The 25,340-nt window shown below is 46.8% G+C and overlaps 1 protein-coding gene across 1 annotated transcript in view; it reads left to right on the top strand.

Moving 5' to 3' along the window:
- Nucleotides 1-25,340, top strand: part of LOC143990067 (ALK tyrosine kinase receptor-like) — a gene marked incomplete at its 3' end in the record, with an annotated part of 272,016 nt that overhangs the window by 179,048 nt on the left and 67,628 nt on the right. The window contains 6 exon segments of the mRNA XM_077490277.1: nt 12,636-12,783; nt 18,930-19,061; nt 19,479-19,623; nt 20,642-20,824; nt 20,898-20,996; nt 23,199-23,351. Coding sequence (XP_077346403.1) covers nt 12,636-12,783; nt 18,930-19,061; nt 19,479-19,623; nt 20,642-20,824; nt 20,898-20,996; nt 23,199-23,351 — 860 coding nt within the window.

The raw sequence follows: 25,340 nt of genomic DNA, 5'->3' as shown, positions 1-25,340 counted from the left end.
ACTCAATGGGCACCCCTGACGCACACCCGAGCCGACCACAAAGGGTTGCCCGACCCAACCATTAACTAGCGGAAAGCTTTCAGCCCCTTTGTACAAAATCTTAAGCCAATCAATGAAACCCCCCTCCAGGCCATATCTGCCAAGAAGGAGCCATAAGTACTCATGATTAACCCGATCAAAGGCCTTAGCCTGATCCAATGTCAGCAAAAATTTACCCCAACCAGCAGCCCTACAACGCTCCAAGGCCTCCCGGACGGCTAACACTGCTGAGAAAGTGCTTCTACCTTGGACCGAACAGTGCTGGTGGTGGGATAACAAACTGCCTGCCACTGGTGATAATCGCCAGAAAAAAATCTTTGCCAGTATCTTTCTATCGACATTAAGAAGGCTAATGGGGCGCCAATTCTCAATCATCGAAGGATCTTTACCCTTTGACAGAAGGATCACTGCAGATTGCCTCATGGAGGGAGGGAGAGAACCCTCCTGCAAACAGCCATTAAAAACCTCCGCAAGGTAGGGAGCCAGGATCGTCTTAAAACATTTATAAAACTCAGCTGTCAACCCATCTGGCCCTGGCGTTTTCTTGATGGCCAGTTTATCAATAGCCTGGACTACCTCATCTGCAGTGATTTCATCTGTCAAAAAAGGAACATTACTTTCCAGTCCTGGTGTAGAGTCCAAAAAACCCAACATCCTTGTCCGATCAAGGTTCCTTCCTCCCAGGAGATCGGCATAGTATGACCTGACCACCTCCAGGATCCCTGACCTAGACTTCGTCAGGGAGCCCGTACTGTCCTTCAGGCCATGGACCGTCTTAACTGCTACGCTCTGTTTACAGTTCTGGTAAGGGTCAGGCGAATGGTATTTCCCGTAATCCCTCTCCTGAACCAAAGAGGCGTGCCGGTCATATTCATGTCTCCTAAGGAGGAGCTTCACCTCAGAGATCGCCCCAGAATCTCCTCCATTCGAAACAAGGCGGTCAAGTTTCCTCCGCAAACGCTGGTAGGTGATATACTTATCTTGCTGCTTCTTTCTTCCTATGGCCTTGAAAAGCCTAACAGTCCGCTGTTTTACAAGCTCCCACCATTCTGACTTGCTGTTGCAAAAGTCTAGGATTGTTACCTGTGCTTGAAAAAAATCCTCAAAGGATTGTCTTACTCTCTCGTCTTCCAGGAGGGCCGAATTCAATCTCCAGATACCCCTCCCCCTAGGTGGCATGTCTGAGGCATTCAGAGTCACAGACAGAATACAGTGGTCAGAAAACTCCACTGCCCGACACACAGGTGCCGAAAAAGCAGAGTCTCCCTTTAAAAAAAACCTATCTATCCTACTCTGACTACTACCTCTCTGAAAAGTGAACCCCGTGCTGTCTGGGCAACGCTTAATGTGCGCATCTACCAGACCTGCTTCCCTAACTATCGCATTGAGAAAAAGGGTGTCATAGCCCAGCCTATCTCTGAAACCTCTCCTGTCTTTAGACCTAGTAATGGTGTTGAAATCACCTCCAAAGATAACCTGCTGGGCCGTAAAAAGAAAAGGCTTAATCTTTGTAAAGAGGCATTTCCTGTCCCACTTCGTCTGGGGACCATAGATGTTAATCAGGCGCAAGTCCTGCCCCTTTACAGAGACGTCCAAGACCATGCATCTCCCAATCTCTACCTCAATTACCCGCCGGCACGTTACCATACCAGAAAAAAGGACTGCAACCCCGCTGTAAGGCTCGGCCGCAAGAGACCAAAATGAGGGACCACGTCTCCACTCCTTCTTTGCCAGATGTATATCAGCCAGACTATTCAGATGGGTCTCTTGTAAAAACAAAATGTCAGCATCAAACTCGCTGAGCAAAAATAAGGCCATATGACGAGCGCTTACTGATCTCAAGCTGGCAACATTAATGGTTGCCACTTTTAACGGAGTGGGAACTGCCATCAGGGTAATTGAGGCAGACGTTTCTTAGCCTGACTACTCCCTCTGCCTGGAGAACCAGCACGCTTTGTTGCGCCCTGGCACTCATCATCCATAGAGGATGCTGAACTGAACGAGTCCCAATCATCATCATCATCATCGTCCGACAGGACCTTAAACTTATTTTCCAAAGGCAAAACTACAGGATTTAAGGGAACTGAACCCCTTTTTTTCCTTCTTTTGCCCCTCCTCCTCCTATCCTCCAACCACTCCATATCATCTTTGGATAAACCACAACCAGCCTCCCCACACCTATCCTCCCCTTCAACCCCCTCCCCCCCACTCTCCCTTCCCTTATCTACCACCAGGCCAGCCTCCCCACTATTTTCCCCACTCCTCTGGCCCCCACGATCTGCAATAGGAACCCTGCAGCGTCGGGGGAGGGGGACTGGCACCACACCTGATGCACCAGCCTCAGCACCTCTTGCTGCCTCTGCAATTTTAGAAGACACAGAAGGATAAGACACAGAAGGATTGGACACATTCTTGGCAACTGAAACTTTACATACAGGCTGGGAGGACACAGGCACACTAGGTACACGCACAGACTGGGAGGACACAGACACATTGGGTACTGGCACAGACTGGGAGGACACAGACACATTGGGTACTGGCACAGACTGGGAGGACACAGACCCATTGGGTACTGGCACAGACTGGGGAGACACAGACACATTGGGTACGGGCACAGACTGGGGAGACACAGACACATTGGGTATGGGCACAGACTGGGGAGACACAGACACATTGGGTATGGGCACAGACTGGGGAGACACAGACACATTGGGTATGGGCACAGACTGGGGAGACACAGACACATTGGGTACGGGCACAGACTGGGGAGACACAGACACATTGGGTATGGGCACAGACTGGGGAGACACAGACACATTGGGTATGGGCACAGACTGGGGAGACACAGACACATTGGGTATGGGCACAGACTGGGGAGACACAGACACATTGGGTATTGGCACAGACTGGGGAGACACATTGGGTATGGGCACAGACTCAGATGGGATCACAGGCCCTCCAGCTGATGAGCTCTGCGCATCCTCCATGTCCAGACGGAAAAACTCCCTCATGAGCTCAGGCTTATTGTGCATTGCCTCAGGACACTGACTATAAGGATGTCCCACTGCATTGCACAGATTACATCTTATAATATTACAATCCTTTGCCAAATGTCCTATACCCTGACACAGGGAGCACTTCATCACTGGACAGGAGGATGCAAGATGCCCTTTATCTCCACATTTATTGCAGAGCTTTGGCTGGCCCGGGTAGAAGATGGTCAACCTGTCCCTCCCCAGGAAAGCTGAGGATGGCAGATGCTGGACGACATTATCAATAACCTTTAGTTTCAGCTGCACAGACCATCCCCCTGTCCATATTCCCCGATCGTCCAAAATCTTTCTCAGGGGGCTCAGGACGTCCCCATACCTCCTCAACCATACAGTCAGATCCCCTTGTGGTATGGATTCATTGCGCACAAGTATTGTCACCATCTTAATGAGGGGCTGGCGGGATATAAGTTTGGGGATGAGCCCTTTCCAGACCGGCAGGCCCCTACACACGTGTTCAAACTTCTCCCAAAATATGTCCAGAGACTCGGGACGGATAAAGGACAAATCATATTCATAGGAACCTGCCGGACTGATCAGGGTGAAGATATCCGCAGGCCTAAACCCCATCTGCAGGATTTTATCCACCACCACCCTCCTATGTGGGGGGTTTCCATCGCCTTCCCATTTCAATTGTACAACATTCCTCCTTTTAAACAGGGAGAAAGATAAAACGTCCCCATGCTCCTTCCCTGCTTGCTCCCCCTTCCCAGAACCTGTGGCAGCAATACCAGCATAAGTTTTTCTTCCAGCTTTTGCAGTCTTGTCCTCAGATACATTCAAACCTGCTGGCAGAGAGTCTGAATCAGCTGGGATAGCAGTCTTCTGATTAGCAGGACCCACCCCCTCCCCCGAACACTCAGCTTCAATCCTGGGAGCCATCGCAGTCTTGGCTGCTGCAGACTCCTGGAGAGCTGTAGTACTACTGCTCCCAGCATCTCCTCCACCATTCACAGGAACAGTCGCTGTGCCTGGTCCAGGCAAAGTCACTGTATTGTCCATGGACCTCTCTGCAGACTGAAGCTGACAGTTATTAGCAGATGTATTTGCTTGCAGTACATTGTCTATGGTTCTGGGCTGACTGTCTGCAGTACCACAACCCTCAGCAGGCCCATTGTTATTAAAGATCCCACCATCCTGCACACACACAGTACCTGCACCTGCTCTCTCCACAGGAATAGGAACGGTGTCCATCTTCTCCTCACCTTCCTGGGGAGCTGAATCTGGACTGGACTCCAGTTTGTTGATCAGATCCAACATGTCAGAACCTTCAACCTCCGGCTCAGATGTTCCATATTGCTGGGGAGGGAAGGGGACAGAGGCCTCCGCCATTGAGGGCTCAGCAGGTGTCTGAGATGTTGAACAGCTGGGCTCATCCTCCGGGCCCACTTTCTCACTCTCTGCTTCCATCTCCTCGCTCTCCATGCAGGAAGAAGCTCCTTTCCTCATTTGATTAAATCGCTCCTCATTTTTATATTTTTCTTTAAAAGCTCCACTATTCTCCTTCAGAGAACTCACCAATTCCTTCTGCTTCCGCAGAGCTTGTTCCAGGTCCTTCAATTCAGGCCTTAGAGCCGGTCTCTTCTTACTGAAGACTTTGGCACAAATCTGCTTCTTCTTTTTAAATTCAGCTTTCAAAGCTCCCAACTTCTCCTCTTCCTTCTCAATCCGCTTCAGCGTTTCCACAATCCTCCGTCTAAAGGAAGACAGAGATTCATCCTTCCTTGGGCCAGGCCCAGAATCTTCCGCAGGTTGAGGCCTATCCAGGGGGCCCCCGCCAGGGTCCTCCCCAGGATCCAGCATCCTTCCTGGGGCAGAGGAGTAACTCTAGCCCCTGGTCTCTGGAAGCACAGGAGCAAAGGAACTAGCAACCTCTCACCTCGCTGTCAAGGAGAGGAATGGCAGTTTCCCACCATCCCTGTGCTGAGTTCCCGGGTCTGTACACCCGCTGTGCCCATTATGAGGGGTTCCCACCATCCCTGTGCTGAGTTCCCGGGTCTGTACACCCGCTGTGCCCATTATGAGGAGTTCCCATCATCCGTGAGCTGAGTTCCCGGGTCTGTACACCCGCTGTGCCCATTATGAGGAGTTCCCATCATCCGTGAGCTGAGTTCCCGGGTCTGTACACTCGCTGTGCCCATTATGAGGAGTTCCCATCATCCGTGAGCTGAGTTCCCGGGTCTGTACACTCGCTGTGCCCATTATGAGGGGTTCCCACCATCATTCTTGGGTTTGCACACATGCTGTTAATGTTATGAGGGGTTAATTTTGTTTTATTGAAAATCTTACAAACAACAACTTATATACAATAAAACCATAATAAATAAATAAAAACATATTTACAAAATAATTGAATATCATTATACAGACCAGAAAGAACAAGAACAAAATAAACAGTGCAAAAACAGATTGCGCATTACATAATCCCTATGGGAGAGCCAGACTAAGGAACATCACCGTCACCATGCATGGAGCCTTTTATCAAAATTGTATTTGATCTGAAAATCTAAGGGAGTGAAAGAAGAATACAAAGAAAGCCGCACACCCCGAGATCAACAGGCAGCAGCTACAGAGCCCTGATATTCCTCCACGCCTTTATCCAGGCCTCCTGCTGCCACCTGTCTTTCTCAAGACCCCGAATCTTCCCAACCTCACCCAGAATGTTCTGCATCACCACTTCCACAGGGAGGATTTTACCCCGTAAGGATACCTGACACCGTGCACTCCACGTGAAATAACGGACTACTAAACTAACTAAAAAAAGTGTTTCCAAATCATAATCCCGACGAGTCTGGAAAGCCCCATACACCCACTCTGCATAACTCATATGGGGGAGGAAGGGTATACTCAGAGCCCTCCCCACCCTCTTGTACACCTCTATATTAAAAGGGCACTGAAGTAGAAAGTGATCCATGGACTCCACCACTCCTCCACACTCCACTCTCGGGCAGCCCCGATCACTCATGGAAAGAAACTTCAAGTTGCCCTTCACATATAGTTTTCCATGAAAGGCAAGCCAAGCCTGATCCCTAAACTTCATTGGGATTCTCTCCAAATTAATCAACCGCAAACCCACCCCCAAAACCAGGCTTGGGCAATCCCTCAAGGCCAGTGGCTCGCAAAAAACAGAGCTCATGATCCGCTTCTCAAGAAGTTTCCTTGGAAGAGATCTGACTTCTCCTGCTGTTACTTGCCACTGCCGAAGCATTTTCAAACACGGGGCAACATAAGCCGGGAGCTTATCATGCTTGACCCTCAGGCTCTTCACTGGCCCACCATTTTCCCAGTCTCGCAGAAAGGGCCTAAACCAGGACTGGAAAATACCAACCCACCCAGGCGGTCTCTCTGCCAACATGTTACCAAGATTGTACTTCACAAACATCAGAGAGAAAAAGACTACAGGGTTGATCATCCCTAGACCACCCTCCCGCCTAGAAAGGTAAGTCACATTCCTTTTGACAAGGTTTATTCTGTTCCCCCATAACAGCTGGAAGAAACAAGTATAGACCCTGGTATAGAGAGAAGCTGGCAAAACGCAAACAAAACTGACATATAGAAAAATCGGAATCAGGTAAGTCTTGATCAGATCAACCTTTTCCCTCAAGGAAAGCTGCCAACCTTTCCAGCTTGCCACCTTGGCATCGGCATTCTCCAGCCTGTTCACCCAATTTGCATGACCATAGTCACCTGGGCCAAATTCAATGCCTAGAACTCTAATTTTTTGCTGGGGCTCCGGGAAGTCATCCGGGAGAACAAAGCTCTCACCTTCCACGCCCATCCAGAAAGCTTCACACTTGTCCTGGTTGACCTTTGAACCTGATGCCTCTGAATACTGCGTTATCACTGAGACCACCTCCTGCGCCTCTCCAGTCCCAGAGACAAAAACAGAAACATCATCAGCATAGGCCACAACTTTCAAAGGAGGCTCACCAGCGATGCCCAAAGGTACTCCACACAATGGCCCATTCTCCAGCCTTCTGATGAAGGGGTCAATTGCAAATGCATATAACAGAGGACTCAATGGGCACCCCTGACGCACACCCGAGCCGACCACAAAGGGTTGCCCGACCCAACCATTAACTAGCGGAAAGCTTTCAGCCCCTTTGTACAAAATCTTAAGCCAATCAATGAAACCCCCCTCCAGGCCATATCTGCCAAGAAGCAGCCATAAGTACTCATGATTAACCCGATCAAAGGCCTTAGCCTGATCCAATGTCAGCAAAAATTTACCCCAACCAGCAGCCCTACAACGCTCCAAGGCCTCCCGGACGGCTAACACTGCTGAGAAAGTGCTTCTACCTTGGACCGAACAGTGCTGGTGGTGGGATAACAAACTGCCTGCCACTGGCGAAAATCGCCAGAAAAAAATCTTTGCCAGTATCTTTCTATCGACATTAAGAAGGCTAATGGGGCGCCAATTCTCAATCATCGAAGGATCTTTACCCTTTGACAGAAGGATCACTGCAGATTGCCTCATGGAGGGAGGGAGAGAACCCTCCTGCAAACAGCTATTAAAAACCTCCGCAAGGTAGGGAGCCAGGATCGTCTTAAAACATTTATAAAACTCAGCTGTCAACCCATCTGGCCCTGGCGTTTTCTTGATGGCCAGTTTATCAATAGCCTGGACTACCTCATCTGCAGTGATTTCATCTGTCAAATTCATCAAAGGAACATTACTCTCCAGTCCTGGTGTAGAGTCCAAAAAACCCAACATCCTTGTCCGATCAAGGTTCCTTCCTCCCAGGAGATCTGCATAGTATGACCTGACCACCTCCAGGATCCCTGACCTAGACTTCGTCAGGGAGCCCGTACTGTCCTTCAGGCCATGGACCGTCTTAACTGCTACGCTCTGTTTACAGTTCTGGTAAGGGTCAGGTGAATGGTATTTCCCGTAATCCCTCTCCTGAACCAAAGAGGCGTGCCGGTCATATTCATGTCTCCTAAGGAGGAGCTTCACCTCAGAGATCGCCCCAGAATCTCCTCCATTCGAAACAAGGCGGTCAAGTTTCCTCCGCAAACGCTGGTAGGTGATATACTTATCTTGCTGCTTCTTTCTTCCTATGGCCTTGAAAAGCCTAACAGTCCGCTGTTTTACAAGCTCCCACCATTCTGACTTGCTGTTGCAAAAGTCTAGGATCGTTACCTGTGCTTGAAAAAAATCCTCAAAGGATTGTCTTACTCTCTCGTCTTCCAGGAGGGCCGAATTCAATCTCCAGATACCCCTCCCCCTAGGTGGCATGTCTGAGGCATTCAGAGTCACAGACAGAATACAGTGGTCAGAAAACTCCACTGCCCGACACACAGGGGCCGAAAAAGCAGAGTCTCCCTTTAAAAAAAACCTATCTATCCTACTCTGACTACTACCTCTCTGAAAAGTGAACCCCGTGCTGTCTGGGCAACGCTTAATGTGCGCATCTACCAGACCTGCTTCCCTAACTATCGCATTGAGAAAAAGGGTGTCATAGCCCAGCTTATCTCTGAAACCTCTCCTGTCTTTAGACCTAGTAATGGTGTTGAAATCACCTCCAAAGATAACCTGCTGGGCCGTAAAAAGAAAAGGCTTAATCTTTGTAAGGAGGCATTTCCTGCCCCACTTTGTCTGGGGACCATAGATGTTAATCAGGCGCAAGTCCTGCCCCCTTACAGAGACGTCCAAGACCATGCATCTCCCAATCTCTACCTCAATTACCCGCCGGCACGTTACCATACCAGAAAAAAGGACTGCAACCCCGCTGTAAGGCTCGGCCGCAAGAGACCAAAATGAGGGACCACGTCTCCACTCCTTCTTTGCCAGATGTATATCGGCCAGACTACTCAGATGGGTCTCTTGTAAAAACAAAATGTCAGCATCAAACTCGCTGAGCAAAAATAAGGCCATATGACGAGCACTTACTGATCTCAAACTGGCAACATTAATGGTTGCCACTTTTAACGGAGTGGGAACTGCCATTAGGGTAATTGAGGCAGACGTTTCTTAGCCTGACTACTCCCTCTGCCTGGAGAACCAGCACGCTTTGTTGCGCCCTGGCACTCATCGTCCATGGAGGACGCTGAACTGAACGAGTCCCAATCATCATCATCGTCCGACAGGACCTTAAACTTATTTTTCAAAGGCAAAACTTCAGGATTGAAGGGAACTGAACCCCTTTTTTTCCTTATTTTGCCCCTCCTCCTCCTATCCTCCAACCACTCCATATCATCTTTGGATAAACCACAACCAGCCTCCCCACACCTATCCTCCCCTTCAACCCCCTCCCCCCCACTCTCCCTTCCCTTATCTACCACCAGGCCAGCCTCCCCACTATTTTCCCCACTCCTCTGGCCCCCACGATCTGCAATAGGAACCCTGCAGCGTCGGGGGAGGGGGACTGGCACCACACCTGATGCACCAGCCTCAGCACCTCTTGCTGCCTCTGCAATTTTAGAAGACACAGAAGGATAAGACACAGAAGGATTGGACACATTCTTGGCAACTGAAACTTTACATACAGGCTGGGAGGACACAGGCACATTGGGTACTGGCACAGACTGGGGAGACACAGACCCATTGGGTATGGGCACAGACTGGGGAGACACAGACCCATTGGGTATGGGCACAGACTGGGGAGACACAGACCCATTGGGTATGGGCACAGACTGGAGAGACACATTGGGTATTGGCACAGACTGGGGAGACACATTGGGTATTGGCACAGACTGGGGAGACACATTGGGTATTGGCACAGACTGGGGAGACACATTGGGTATTGGCACAGACTCAGATGGGATCACAGGCCCTCCAGCTGATGAGCTCTGCGCATCCTCCATGTCCGGACGGAAAAACTCCCTCATGAGCTCAGGCTTGTTGTGCATTGCCTCAGGACACTGACTATAAGGATGTCCCACTGCATTGCACAGATTACACCTTATAATATTACAATCCTTTGCCAAATGTCCTATACCCTGACACAGAGAGCACTTCATTACTGGACAGGAGGATGCAAGATGCCCTTTATCTCCACATTTATTGCAGAGCTTTGGCTGGCCCGGGTAGAAGATGGTCAGCCTGTCCCTCCCCAGGAAAGCTGAGGATGGCAGATGTTGGACAACATTGTCAATAACCTTTAGTTTCAGCTGCACAGACCATCCCCCTGTCCATATTCCCCGATCGTCCAAAATCTTTCTCAGGGGGCTCAGGACATCCCCATACCTCCTCAACCATACAGTCAGATCCCCTTGTGGTATGGATTCATTGCGCACAAGAATTGTCACCATCTTAATGAGGGGCTGGCGGGAAATAAGTTTGGGGATGAGCCCTTTCCAGTCCGGCAGGCCCCTACACACGTGTTCAAACTTCTCCCAAAATATGTCCAGAGACTCGGGACGGATAAAGGACAAATCATATTCATAGGAACCTGCCGGACTGATCAGGGCGAAGATATCCGCAGGCCTAAACCCCATCTGCAGGATTTTATCCACCACCACCCTCCTATGTGGGGGGTTTCCATCACCTTCCCATTTCAATTGTACAACATTCCTCCTTTTAAACAGGGAGAAAGATAGAAAGTCCCCATGTTCCCTCCCTGCTTGTTCCCCCTTCCCAGATCCTGTGGCAGCAACACCAGCATAAGTTTTTCTTCCAGCATTTGCAGTCTTGTCCTCAGATACATTCAGACCTGCTGGCAGAGAGTGTGAATCAGCTGGGATAGCAGTCTTCTGATTAGCAGGACCCACCCCCTCCCCCGAACACTCAGCTGCAATCCTGGGAGATATCACAGTCTTGGCTGCTGCAGACTCCTGGAGAGCTGTAGTACTACTGCTCCCAGCATCTCCTCCACCATTCACAGGAACAGCCGCTGTGCCTGGTCCAGGCAAAGTCACTGTATTGTCCATGGACCTCTCTGCAGACTGAAGCTGACAGTTATTAGCAGATGTATTTGCTTGCTGTATATTGTCTATGGGTCTGGGCTGACTGTCTGCAGTACCACAACCCTCAGCAGGCCCATTGTTATTAAAGATCCCACCATCCTGCACACACACAGTACCTGCACCTGCTCTCTCCACAGGAATAGGAACGGTGTCCATCTTCTCCTCACCTTCCTGGGGAGCTGAATCTGGACTGGCCTCCAGTTTGCTGATCAGATCCAACATGTTAGAACCTTCATCCTCCTGCTGGGATGTTCCACATTGCTGGGGAGGGAAGGGGACAGAGGCCTCCGCCATTGAGGGTTCAGCAGATGTCTGAGATGTTGAAGAGCTGGGCTCATCCTCCGGGCCCACTTTCTCACTCTCTGCTTCCATCTCCTCGCTCTCCATGCAGGAAGAAGCTCCTTTCCTCAGTTGATTAAATCGCTCCTCGTTTTTATATTTTTCTTTAAAAGCTCTACTATTCTCCTTCAGAGAACTCACCAATTCTTTCTGCTTCCGCAGAGCTTGTTCCAGGTCCTTCAATTCAGGCCTCAGAGCCGGTCTCTTCTTACTGAAGACTTTGGCACAAATCTGCTTCTTCTTTTTAAATTCAGCTTTCAAAGCTCCCAACTTCTCCTCTTCCTTCTCAATCCGCTTCAGCGTTTCCACAATCCTCCGTCTAAAGGAAGACAGAGATTCATCCTTCCTTGGGCCAGGCCCAGAATCTTCCGCAGGTTGAGGCCTATCCAGGGGGCCCCCGCCAGGGTCCTCCCCAGGATCCAGCATCCTTCCTGGGGCAGAGGAGTAACTCTAGCCCCTGGTCTCTGGAAGCACAGGAGCAAAGGAACTAGCAACCTCTCACCTCGCTGTCAAGGAGAGGAATGGCAGTTTCCCACCATCCCTGTGCTGAGTTCCCGGGTCTGTACACCCGCTGTGCCCATTATGAGGGGTTCCCACCATCCCTGTGCTGAGTTCCCGGGTCTGTACACCCGCTGTGCCCATTATGAGGAGTTCCCATCATCCGTGAGCTGAGTTCCCGGGTCTGTACACCCGCTGTGCCCATTATGAGGAGTTCCCATCATCCGTGAGCTGAGTTCCCGGGTCTGTACACTCGCTGTGCCCATTATGAGGAGTTCCCATCATCCGTGAGCTGAGTTCCCGGGTCTGTACACTCGCTGTGCCCATTATGAGGGGTTCCCACCATCATTCTTGGGTTTGCACACATGCTGTTAATGTTATGAGGGGTTCCCACCATCGCTGCTGGATATGTAACAGGAGAAGCTAACACACAGGGGTGGGTGGGAAGACCAAAAACTCCCAGGTGGACAGGAGCAGAGCCGGGATTTCTAGCAGGGAGATATCAGTGTTGGAGAATTCAGGACACACAAGATAAGAAGTCGGAGTGAGGAGTGCGGAGTGAGGAGTGCGGAGTGAGGAGTGAGGAGTGTGGAGTGAGGAGTGGGGAGTGAGGAGTGTGGAGTGAGGAGTGTGGAGTGCGGAGTGAGGAGTGCGGAGTCAGCTCACCGAGCTCCATTTATAAATAATCACATGAAGGTAGTTGGGGACCCTTTGGGGGAATCATATTCAGAATGGACATGGAAGAATTATAGTCTCAGCACATCATTGTGACAAATTGTATCCTTCTTCTTCTTCTTCCAGGATATCGGGATACGGAGCAGCTGGTGGAATGGGAGTGAAGACCCCTACGAGGGCCCACGGCACCGCTCTGGTTGGGGTTTTTGACCTCCAGAAGGATGATATACTCTATATACTGGTCGGCCAGCAAGGAGAGGACGCCTGCCCCCGGGTAACTGAACATATATATATATGGAGATTATTGGTGTATATTCCATGGTTGAAGAATGTTCATCGTTTGTTAAATAAGGAATGTAAGTAAAATATCATTTGGAGTTTGGAAGGTCTCATGTACAACTCAAATATCTTACATCCTCTCTCCAGCCTCCCCTTACGTCTTGCACACTCCTAGACTGATTTCAATGCACACTGTGAGTTTCTGTATACTGTTTATTTCTCATTAGTTAATGTTGGAGGGATCATTGCCCAGGAAAGGGGTTTCCTTTAATCACATCACTAAGGGCTTTTCTTCTTTATCGACTTTTGGAAGATTTTGGATATTTTGTAAACGTGCACCAATCGAGCAGAAATTTTCCAACAAGCCTGTTCATAAAAAGTCGACCAACTTTATGGTCCTGTGTCCCGGGACACCGCTAACCCACCTACCCTGTCTACTTTCTAACACCCGTTTTATGAATGGCCGTGTCAAAATTATGTCCACTTTATGAGTTGTCTTACCGAAATCACATTTGCTTTACTGGCTTCCTAGCACAAATCACGTCTGCTTTACGGCTTGCCTTGCCTAAATCTCATCCGCTTTACAGGTTACCTTGCCTAAACCACGTCCACTTTATGGGTTGGCTTGCTCAAATCATATCCGCTTTACGGGTTTCCTTGCCCAAATCATGTCTTCTTCACAGGTTGCCTTGCCCAAATCACATCTGCTTTGCGGGTTGCCTTGCCCAAATCACATCCGGTTTATGGGTCGCCTTGCCTAAATCACGTCTGCTTTATGGATTGCCTTGCCTAAATCACATTTGCTTTACTGGCTTCCTAGCACAAATCAAGTCTGCTTTACGGCTTGCCTTGCCTAAATCATATCTGCTTTATGGGTTGCCTTGCCTAAACTCTGTCTGCTTTATGGGTTGCCTTGCCTAAACTCTGTCTGCTTTATGGGTTGCCTTGCCTAAACTCTGTCTGCTTTATGGGTTGCCTTGCCTAAACTCTATCTGCTTTATGGGTTGCCTTGCCTAAACCACACCTGCTTTATGGGTTGTCTTGCCTAAATCTCATCTGCTTTACAGGTTGCCTTGCCTAAACCACGTCCACTTTATGGGCTGACTTGCCCAAATCACGTCTGTTTTATGGGTTGCCTTGCCTAAATCACATCCGCTTTACAGGTTGCCTTGCCTAAACCATGTCCAATTTATGGGTTGGCTTGCCCAAATTACATCTGCTTTGCGGGTTGCCTTGCCCAAATCACATCCGCTTTACAGGTTGCCTTGCCTAAACCATGTCCACTTTATGGGTTGGCTTGCTCAAATCATATCCACTTTACAGGTTGCCTTGCCCAAATCACATCTGCTTTATGGGTTGCCTTGCCTAAATCATTGTCTTCTTCACAGGTTGCCTTGCCCAAATCACATCTGCTTTGTGGGTTGCCTTGCCCAAATCATGTCCACTTTACAGGTTGCCTTGCCCAAATCACATCCGGTTTATGGGTAGCCTTGCCTAAATCATGTCTTCTTCACAAGTTGCCTTAGCTAAATCACATCTGCTTTATGGGTTGCCTTGCCCAAATCACATCTGCTTTATGGATTGCCTTGCCTAAATCACATTTGCTTTACAGGCCTACTTGCCAAAATCATGTTCACTTTATAGGTTGCCTCACCTAAATCATGTCTGCTTTATGGGTTGCTTTGCCCAATTTGCATTTACTTTAACAGTTGCCTTGCCTAAATCACGTGTGCATTACTGGTTGCCTTGCCCAAATCACATCTGCTTTTTACGGGTTGCCTTGCCTAAATCACGTCTGCTTTACAGGTTGCCTTGTCCAATTCCCGTCTGCTTTATGGGCTTCTTTGCCTAAATATAATAAATGTTTGCTTTTGGGTTTAATCCCTGCTTTCGGTCCACCTCAGTTAAACCACTTCAAGACTGCTATACTTATATATAGGTTGCGGCTTTCAAGTGGTTTACCAGGATTATGGGTGAAGCGATCAACCGCAACCCTGTTTTCTGTTTTTTTTTCAGCCAGTGATTCTCTTTCTCATAAAAGCAATCCGACTGGCTGATTAGCCGCTGGATCACTTTTAGAAGCAGCTGGAGGGGACGTCACCCATCCTCCGCTGACTAAACCGTTCTCACCTCTATGATCTAGGTGGACCAGAGCGACGTCATGATGTCACTTCCGGTCTAGGGTGTAAATAAACATTCTTTTTTTATTTAACCATAAGAACAATAAAAAAAATAATATATATATATATTGCTTTTAAAGGCAGAGGAGAGATTTGGGGTCTTAAGGGACAGTGTAAAAAATTTTTTGAAGTTTTTTTTTAAATCGCCCACCCCCCGCCCACCCCTCAGTGCTCGCGTGCAGAGGTGAACGCATACGTAATTCACACACGCATATGTAATTGGTGTTCGCACCAAACATGTGAGGTATCTCTGCAAACCCTATCGTGAGAGAAATAATTCTAGTGCTGTAACTCTAAACAGATTACATGTATACATGTTTAAACCGTCACCTATGGAGATTTTTAAGTATAGTAGTTTGTCGCCATTCCACGAGCAATTTTAAAGCGTGACGTGTTTTGTATCTATTTACTCGGCATAACATCATCTTTTACATTTTATTTAACAGAAAAAAATTGGGATGTTTCTTTTGTTTTTTTATTTGCATTAAAAATTAATTAAAGTGTACTTTTTCCCCAAAAAACTGTGTTAGAAAAAAATGCCGCGCAAATATCACATAACATAAAAAAAAATATATATATAATAAATAATAATATAATAATTATTGTATTATAATAATATTATAATTATATATAAATAATATTATAAATATTATAATTATAATAATAATAATTATATATATATATATATATATATATATATATATATATATAGTTTTTTTTTAGCAGAGAATAAAATAGCGATTGTTGCCATTTTTTATGTCACGCGATATTTGCGCGGCATTTTTTTCTACCAAAAAATACACAGATTTAAGGTGATTATAGAAGAGTTTTCTGTTTTGACGGCGGTTCTTTTATTCAGCTTCATTATCTGCAGGAAGGAAATGATATATAAAAACTGTGTTCGAAAAAAATGCCGCGCAAATATCACCTGACATAAAAAAATATATATATAATAAATAATAATATAATAATTATTATGTTATAATATTATAATTATATATAAATAATATTATAAATATTATAATTATAATAATTATATATATATATATATATATATATATATATATATATATATATATATATACATTTTTTTTTAGCTTGTTGCCATTTTTATGTCACGCAATATTTGTGCGGCATTCTACCAAAAAATACACCGATTTTAGGTGATTATGGAAGAGTTTTCTCTTTGACGGCGGTTCTTTTATTCAGCTTCATTATCTGCAGGAAGGAAATGATATATATACGTTTTAATCACGCAAATTCCGGCCCCATTTAATAAAACCGAAAATATTAATGGGCTGAAATGCAGCGGCAGAACAGACGTATTGACTGTTGGAGTAATTGGGTTCTGCGCCGTTGGACAAGAGTTTATCTAACTAATTGGAATGTAATCGGCAGCTTCTTGGCAGAAAGCAGCTTTATAACACGATTGGATTTTTTTTTCCTTTCTTTTTTACCTTTTTTTTTTTTGCGTTCTTGAAAGCCGGGACATTTCATTAGTCATTACATCCATCTCCGCGTTCGCACTCGGAAAACTCAATTAGCGTGAAGGTTTAGGAAGGGGAGAGCGCCTCTCCGTCCATTAGTGTCTTCTCCAATGAACTCCTAGCGTGATAGAATAAGAAGGGTGACGGCACCCGAGGCGAATCCACTTCACTCCCATCAGTAATGGGATCGCCCAGGCGGGAGGAAGCGCCTCTGAGCACAGTGATGCTCAACCAGATTTTTGAACTTCTCAAACTTTTTGTTTTGCGAGGCGAAAGAAACACGGAGGTGGAAGGACGGAGAAATGACTTATTTGTTGGTTTTGATGTTTTGTTGGCATAAAAAAATTGATGAACCTGCGTGCTAATAGGAAATCATCAAACCAAAATTTGATGGCTTGAGTATGGACTGAGTGCAGCCTTGAAACGCGTAGCCAGGCGAGTGTTTTTTATGAATTCTGTCATCTGATACTGAAAAGAAGGTCATTATTTCTGTCTTCTGAATAACAAGATTCTGCCAATGATTGTTTTTACAAGTGAGAATCTTTTTTCCCATGCACTTGCACTTGTATAATAAACACGCCCCAAATGTACCGGGGGGGGTCGTGTTCATGACCCGTTATAGAAGAACCTGAACCTGAGGGCCTTCACTTCCACCAAAGTCAACTGCTCGGCACTGTGTACTCTCCAGGACAGTGCTTCCCAACCGGTGTGCTGTTTGGGTCCCCCTTGGGAACTACAAGCCTGGGACCCGGTTATTCCAGGATTAGCAGCGTGAGTTGCCATGGTGTGGGTAGATTGGCTTCCAGTGCCATAACAACCAATGAGGCTCTAGGGCCACAGTGCATGCCGCCATTCATTGCTTTGCCGTTGGTGGTCGGCCTGTCTGCACCATGGCAATCCATGTCACTGATCCGGGGCAGATGGTATGCAGCCCTGCCCCTAGAATTCAGGAGAGGACAGAGGTCCACCCCCTTCAGATATGATCTGCTCTGCTGGAGCTAAAAGGAGGTGCTCTGATGTGCAGAGGGGACTGTGTGATCTGGGGGCTCTGTGGGACTGTGTGATTGGGGTTCCTGTGATTGGGGCCCCTGAGGTGAGGAGAGGACTCCAGTGACTCATCATTTCCATCAGTGCCAATTCAGTGAAGCCTCATTAGTGCCTATCAGTGCATCCTTACCAGTGCCTATCCATGCATACTTACCAGTGCCCATCAGTGCAGCCTTACCAGTGCCTATCCATGCATACTTACCAGTGCCCATGAGTGCAGCCTTACCAGTGCCTATCCATGCATCCTTACCAGTGCCCATGAGTGCAGCCTCATCAGTGCCCACTCAGTGCAGCCTTACCAGTGCCTATCCATGCATATTTACCAGTGCCCACTCAGTGCAGCCTTACCAGTGCCTATCCATGCATATTTACCAGTGCCCATCAGTGCAGCCTTACCAGTGCCTAGCCATGCATCCTTACCAGTGCCCATGAGTGCAGCCTCATCAGTGCCCACTCAGTGCAGCCTCATTAATGCCCATCAGTATAACCTCATCAGTGCCCAATCAGTGAAGCCTCATTAGTGCCCATCAATGCAGCCTTACCAGTGTCCATCAGTGCAGCCTCATCAATGCCTATCAGTGCATCCTTACCTGTGACCATTCAGTGAAGCCTCATTAGTGCCTATCAGTGCAACTTCATCAGTGTCCATCAGTGCATCCTTACCAGTGCCCATCACTGCAGCTTCATCAGAAAAAATAGTTATTTGCAAAATTTTATAACAGAAAAACTTTCCCCCCAAATTTAGCAAAAATGAAAAACCTCAGAGGTACGACGGCACTAGAAAGAGGAAGTTCGGTAGCCAGTGCGCCACCCTTTGGGTTCCTGAGTGAATAAATACCACCAGAAGAAAGCCCTATTTCTGTGAATAATGATAACTCTTTCATATGACTTGTCATTAAGGGCCGATTCACACCATAGTCCGGATGCATTCCAGGTGCTTTTCTGCATGAAAGTTTTTGATGCAGTCCAGTGCTTTTTCCTCCCTCTTTTTTAAATAAGGACAAGTATGTTCCGGTGTGTTTTTGGTGCGGTTCGGTGCATTCCGGTGTGTTTTTGGTGCGGTTTGGTGCATTCCGGTGTGTTTTTGCTGCATTTTACAGCGTTCCAGTACAGTCCAGTGCAGAAAAATGCAGCATATTCCACTTTTTTTTTCTGTAACTGGAACGCACTGGAACTGCAAACACTGGTGTGAGCTGTGCCATTGAAAACCATATAACCTACTTTCCATGCGTTTCAGAAAAAAACGCACTGGACTGCATGTGTTGTGAACTGGCCCTCAAAGTGTAACAGCGCTGTAGCTGTGTGGGAATCTTGGCGCTGATCGCCGTTAAGGAATTCTGAAAAAATATCTGGTGTTTTCTTTTATTTTATTTATTTTTTTGTTTTTAATTGCTTATCCTCAATAATTTCTTTTTGCTTTTCTACAGGCTGATCCGATCTTAAAAATGGTTTGTATCGGAGAGAACAATGTGATTGAAGAGGAGATCCGAGTTAACGGAAGCGTAAATGAATGGGCGGGAGGAGGCGGAGGAGGGGGAGGAGCTACATATATATTTAAGGTAATGTCATGTGTCTTATCTCCGGTCATGGCACTAAAGATCTCTTCTCACCTGTGCGGGTGTGACGCTGTGGGCATGATGCTGCGGGCGTGATGCTGTGGGTGTGACTCTGTGGGTGTGACTCTGTGGGCGTGAGGCTGCGGGTCTGAGGCTGCAGGTGTGATGCTGCGGGCGTGATGCTGCGGGGGTGAGGCTGCGGGTCTGAGGCTGCAGGTGTGATGCTGCGGGCGTGATGCTGCGGGGGTGAGGCTGTGGGTCTGAGGCTGCAGGTGTGAGGCTGCGGGGGTGAGGCTGCGGAGGTGAGGCTGCGGGTCTGAGGCTGCAGGTGTGATGCTGCGGGTGTGAGGCTGCGGGCAAAGCAAAATGTTTCCATTCTGCACATGTCTATCATATCCTCTGCATTCTGATTGGTCATAGATGGAGAACGGAAAGTACATCCCGCTGCTTGTCGCTGCGGGGGGAGGCGGCAGAGCCTATAAGGCAAAGGCACATCTCATCCAACCAGAGCAGCTGGAGAACAACGTCACTGTACCGGGCCTGAATGGAAAATCCGGGGCGGCAGGTACATTCTTGGGGGGGGGGGACTTTTTTTTATTCAGTTTAATATTTATTAGACATGTGCACTGCAAAAAAATTCGTTTTTGTTTCATTCATTTTATTTTGTTTTGTTTTTTGGGTCATTTGTGATGATTGCAATTCGGAAATTCAAAAAAAATCTGAATTTCGAAAACCTGAAAATTCTAAAATCTGAAATAATATCTAACTATTAAATTCTAGGTATTGGAATTTCCTTTGGCTGCTAGTGAACGAATACAAATTTATCCGAAACAACGAATGGCGCATCTAAACAAATGGAACGGAACAAATGAATAATAATAAAACGTTTTTATTATTATTATTGTAATGTATTATCATTAATTTGTTAAATGTAACAAATTAATAACAATAACATGTTTTTATTATTATTATTATTGTAATTCATTATTCTTAATTACTTACGGTCTATTCGTTTAGATGCGGCATTCGTTTTTTCGGATAATTCGTAACTTCGGATAAATTTGTATTCGTTACGTGCAACAGCCAAATTTGAAAGGAAATTCCAATACCTAGAATTTAATAACTAGTTATTATTAGTTATTATTTCAGATTCGGGGGTTTCAAATTTCAAAATTTTTTTTGAATTTCCAATTTTAGATTTTTTTTGGGGGGGGGGGGGGGATTTCAGTTTTTTTTTTTTTTTTTTTATTTCCTGAATTTACATTTTTTTTATATTTTCTTTTTTGGGGAGAGGGGGTATTTCTGATTTTTTTTTTTAATTTTCTTTTTTTTGGGGGTTGGGGGGGGGGGGGGATATACGATTTTTTTTTTTTTAATTTCCCGAATTTCTGGAATTTTTTTCATCTTTACGAATTTCTGAATTTTTTTTGTCGTCTAAATTGTAACAATTTGGAAATAATAATAATATTTTGCTGATTGCATTCTTACTGGCCACACCCAATCCAGCCCGATTGGATAATAATAGAAGGGAAGATGACAACCCTCCAGATGATCCTGACCTTTGTTTTGTTGAAATGACCCAGGTGGGGGAGGAGGATGGAACGACCGCCCAGCGTTCCCGAGGGCAGGCAAGTCGTTGGCGGCTGGTGGCACCGGAGGGGAGTCCTGCCCCCAAGCCCTAAAGAAGTGGAGATGGGAGACCAGAGGTGGCTTCGGGGGCGGTGGTGGCGGCTGCTCCTCCGGGGGAGGGGGCGGAGGATACATCGGTAAATATGGTGAAGATGGGGAGAAAGTTGACCGATTGAAAAGATTGGAATGTCTGAGAGTGATTCTTTGTAGGTGGCGACGCGGCGGATGAGAACAGCCCCGATGCGGATGGTTGGGATGGGGTGTCCTTTATCAGCCCCCTCGGAGTCCTCTACACCCCTCCACTCAAAGGTGAGGGCGCCGCGCCGCTGGGCTCACCGATCGATTGTTCCTTATAGATCAGACTTATGGAAGTCATCACTGGAAAATTTGAATCTTAAGTAATTGTAATCGTTTTCCTTTCTGTACGTATTTTTTTACTCACTTGCAATGAACCATTTTTTGAAGCATCAGTTCCCTAGGACAGCCCCCTCCATTCCTTCCATGTCTAAGTACTCTCTGTGCTGGCCCAGCTCCTCTGCCCCTCCCCTCATCTCCCCACAGACCTGTTAATGTGAGTTTCCTCCACATCATGGAGGAGAAGAGATCTCACAATAACACCGCTAATATTTTTATCCCTCACGACTCTATTAACTCCAACTAGACGAAGATTGTATTGGCTCTACATACACTTCCATGTGCACAAAGCGGTAATGACAAGATGACATCATTTATTAATAAATACAGAGCCTGGAAAAAGTATTCACACCCCTTGACATCCCCCACATTTGTCATGTTACAACCAAAACCGTAAATGTATTTTATTGGGATTTTATGTGATAAACCGACACAAAGTGTCACATAATTGTGAAGTGGAAGGAAAATGATAAATGATACAAATAAATATGTGAAAAGTGCGGGGGGGGCATTTGTATGGCGCCCCCCGGAGTCAATACTTTGTAGAACCCCCTTTCTCTACAAGTCTTTTTGGGGGTGTCTCTACCAGCTTTTCCCATCTAGAGAGGACATTTCAAATAAATATGTGAAAAGTGTGGGGAGGGGCATTTGTATGGGGCCCCCTTTACTCTGATACCCCTAACAAAAATCTAGAGGAACCAATTGCCTTCAGAAGTCACCTAATTAGTAAATAGAATCCACCTGTGTGTCATTTAATCTCAGTATAAATACAGCTGTTCTGTGAAGACCTCAGAGGTTTGTTAGAGAACCTCAGTGAACAAACAGCATCATGAAGGCCAAGGAACACACCAGACAGGTCAGGGATGAAGTTGTGGAGAAGTATAAAGCAGGGTTGGGTTATAATAAAATCTCCCAAGCTTTGACCATCTCACGGAGCTCTGTTCAATCCATCATCGGAAAATGGAAAGAGTATGGGCACAACCGCAAACCTACCAAGACACGGCCGTCCACCTAAACTGACCGGGCCGGGCAAGGAGAGCATTCATCAGAGAAGAGCCAAGAGGTCCATGGTGACTCTGGAGGAGCTGCAGAGATCCACAGCTCAGGGGGGAGAATCTGTCCACAGGACAACTATTAGTCGTCTCTCCACAAATCTGCCCTTTATGGAAGAGTGACAAGAAGAAAGACATTGGAGAAAGAAAGTCATAAGAAGTCCTGTTTGTAGTTTGTGAGAAGCCATGTGGGGGAGGGGACAGCAAACATGTGGAAGAAGGTGATCTGGTCAGAGGAGACCAAAATTCTACTTTATGGCCTAAAAGCAAAACGCTATGTGTGGGGAAAACTAACACCGCCCATCCCCCGAACACACCATCCCCACTGTGAGACATGGTGGTGGCAGCATCATGTGGTGGGGATGGTTTTCTTCAGCAGGGACAGGGAAGCTGGTCAGAGTTGATGGGAAGATGGATGGAGACAAATACAGGACAATCTTAGAAGAAAACCTGTTAGAGTCGGCAAAAGACTTGAGACCGGGGTGGAGGTTCCCCTTCCAGCAGGACAACGACCCGAAACATCCAGCCAGAGCTACAATGGAATGGTTTACATCAAAGCATATTCATGTGTTAGAATGGCCCAGTCACAGTCCAGACCTAAATCCCATTGAGAATCTGTGGCAAGACTTGAAAATTGCTGATCACAGACGCTCTCCATCCAATCTGACAGAGCTTGAGATATTTTACAAAGAAGAAGAATGGGCAGAAATGTCCTCTCTAGATGGGCAAAGCTGGTAGAGACACCCCCAAAAAGACTTGTAGAGAAAGGGGGTTCTACAAAGTATTGACTCCAGGGGGCGCCATACAAATGCCCCTCCCCCACACTTTTCACAGATTTATTTGTATCATTTATCATTTTCCTTCCACTTCACAATTATGTGACACTTTGTGTTGGTCCATCACATAAAATACATTCACGTTTTTGGATGTAACATTACAAAATGTGGAAATATTTTAATGGGTATGAATACTTTTTCCAGGCAGTCCCATGAAATAAATTGTATCCATTCTTCAATGAGTGATTTGCCTTGGTCTTCTATGGCAGTGACGGAGAGCCACGGGGAGGTGGAGATAAAGCTGGATCTGAATTGCAGTCACTGTGAGATGGACGAATGTTACATGGATCCGGAGTCTCAGGAGCTGATGTGTCACTGTGAGGCGGGGAGGGTCCTGGCTGAGGATGGAGTGACCTGTACAGGTAAGATGGTCCGCTGTTTGTTATAGAGCACATAGTCCTCGTCATTGTCATCAGCAGTGATGAAGGACATTAAGGAGCAGCGTGAGGAATTCTAATATATAGTGCGTAATTGAAGACATATTGCTTGCTTCCTGGTGCTCATTTTATAGAGTAGGGTTACCGGTACTTGCCAGTAGGGTAGAGTTGCCAGTTCCTGCCAGTAGAGTAGGGTTCCCAGTTTTTACCAGTAGGGTAGGGTTACCAGTAATTGCCAGTAGAGTAGGATTAGCAGTACTTGCCAGTAGGGTACAGTTACAGTACCTGATAGTAGGACAGGGTTACCAGTACTTGCCAGTATTGTAGAGTTACCAGTACTTGCCAGTAGGGTAGGGTTACCAATACTCACTAGTAGGGTAGGGTTACCAATACTCACCAGTAAGGTAGGGTTACCAGTACTCAACAGCAGGGTTGGGTTACCAGTGCTTGCCAGTAGAGTAGGGTTACCAGTATTTGCCAGTAGGGTGGGCTTACCAGTACCTGGCAGCAGGGTAGGGTTACCAGTACCTGACAGTAGGGTAGGGTTACCAGTATTTGCCAGTAGGGTAAGGTTACCAGTGTTTCCCAGTAGGGTAGGTTTATTACCAGTACTCGCCAGTAGAGTAGGGTTACCAGTACTTGCCAGTAGAGTAGGGCAACCCCCCACCCCAAAGCACCTTCTCCCCACGTTGATGAGGACAAGGGCCTCTTCCCGACAACCCTGGCTGTTGGTTGTCAGGGTCTGTGGGCGGGGGCCTTTAAATCCATACCAGGCGACAGGGCTCGCGAGGTGTCAATCACGGCGATGGAGGCAGCGACATTCACTTCCTTCACTAGTCCCGTCTAAAGAATATTAAAAAAAGTCACAGTTACTTAGTTGCTGAGTAACTAATTACTTTTCCAATGTAGTAACCAAGTTACTAACCCAATTACTTTTTGGGAGAAGTAATTTGTAACTTAAAGTGGAGGGCCACCCTGAAAAACAAAAAAATGTTAAAAATTACAAAAAATCTAAAAAAAAAAAAAAAATTTTTTTTTTTTTTACTTACCAGAAATGCCTGTTGCTAGGCACTTTCTCCTAATCTTCCTCTTCCTCCTCCGCGGAGATCTTCTGTCTTCTGTCTTCGTCGCGGCGTCTTCTGGGTAATGAGTCGCGCTGTGTTCTGGGAACTGTGTGTTCCAGAACACAGCGCGTCCCATTCAGAAAGCGCTGCGGGACTCGCGCATGCGCAGTAGGAAACGGGCAGTGAAGCCATAAGGCTCCGCTGCCTGTTTCCCTTACAAGGGATGGCGGCGCCGGGACCCGAGAGCCGAGGGACGGGTCGGCCTCGGGCGGCCGACATCGCGGGCGCCCTGGACAGGTGAGTGTGTTTATTAAGTCAGCAGCTGCTGACTTTTTTTTTTTTTTTTTTTATAACCGGCCCTCCACTTTAACTAATTATTTTTTTAAAGAAAGATGACCAACACTGGTTATCAGTACTTTCCAGTAGAGTAGGGTTACCAATACTTGCCAGTAGGGTAGGGTTACCAGTTTTTGCCAGTAGGGTAGGGTTACCAGTATTTGCCAGTTTGTAGGGTTACCAGTTCTTGCCAGTAGGGTAGGGTTGCCAGTACTTGGTGCCCACAGGAAAGTTTGCTGGCTGTCTCAGCCCCATGATAAAGCTCTGTTAAGTTCTCAGTGGCTAATGGAAGGTTGTTGAGATCCAAGGAATGTGCACTGCCAAGTATGTGCTCAGCAATGTTATGTTTGTAAAATAATTATCCCAGATTCAAGAGCATGTGAAGAGTCATCCCCAGAAAGTAAAAAGCATTCTGCTCAGTTACCAATGGCTGTGCTTTGTGGAAAATGTACACGGATCAGCCATAACATTCTGACCACTGACAGGTAAAGTGATAACATTAATTATCTAGTGACAAGGGCACCTGAAAGTGAGTGGGATATATTAGGCAGCAAGGGAACATGTTGGCCCCAAA

This window comes from Lithobates pipiens, unplaced genomic scaffold, assembly GCF_037356315.1.
Source record: "Lithobates pipiens isolate NorthernLeopardFrog02 unplaced genomic scaffold, aLitPip1_a1.2 Scaffold_18, whole genome shotgun sequence".
In the NCBI taxonomy this organism is placed as follows: Eukaryota; Metazoa; Chordata; class Amphibia; order Anura; family Ranidae; genus Lithobates; species Lithobates pipiens.
This window is presented reverse-complemented; position numbering and strand designations above follow the sequence as displayed.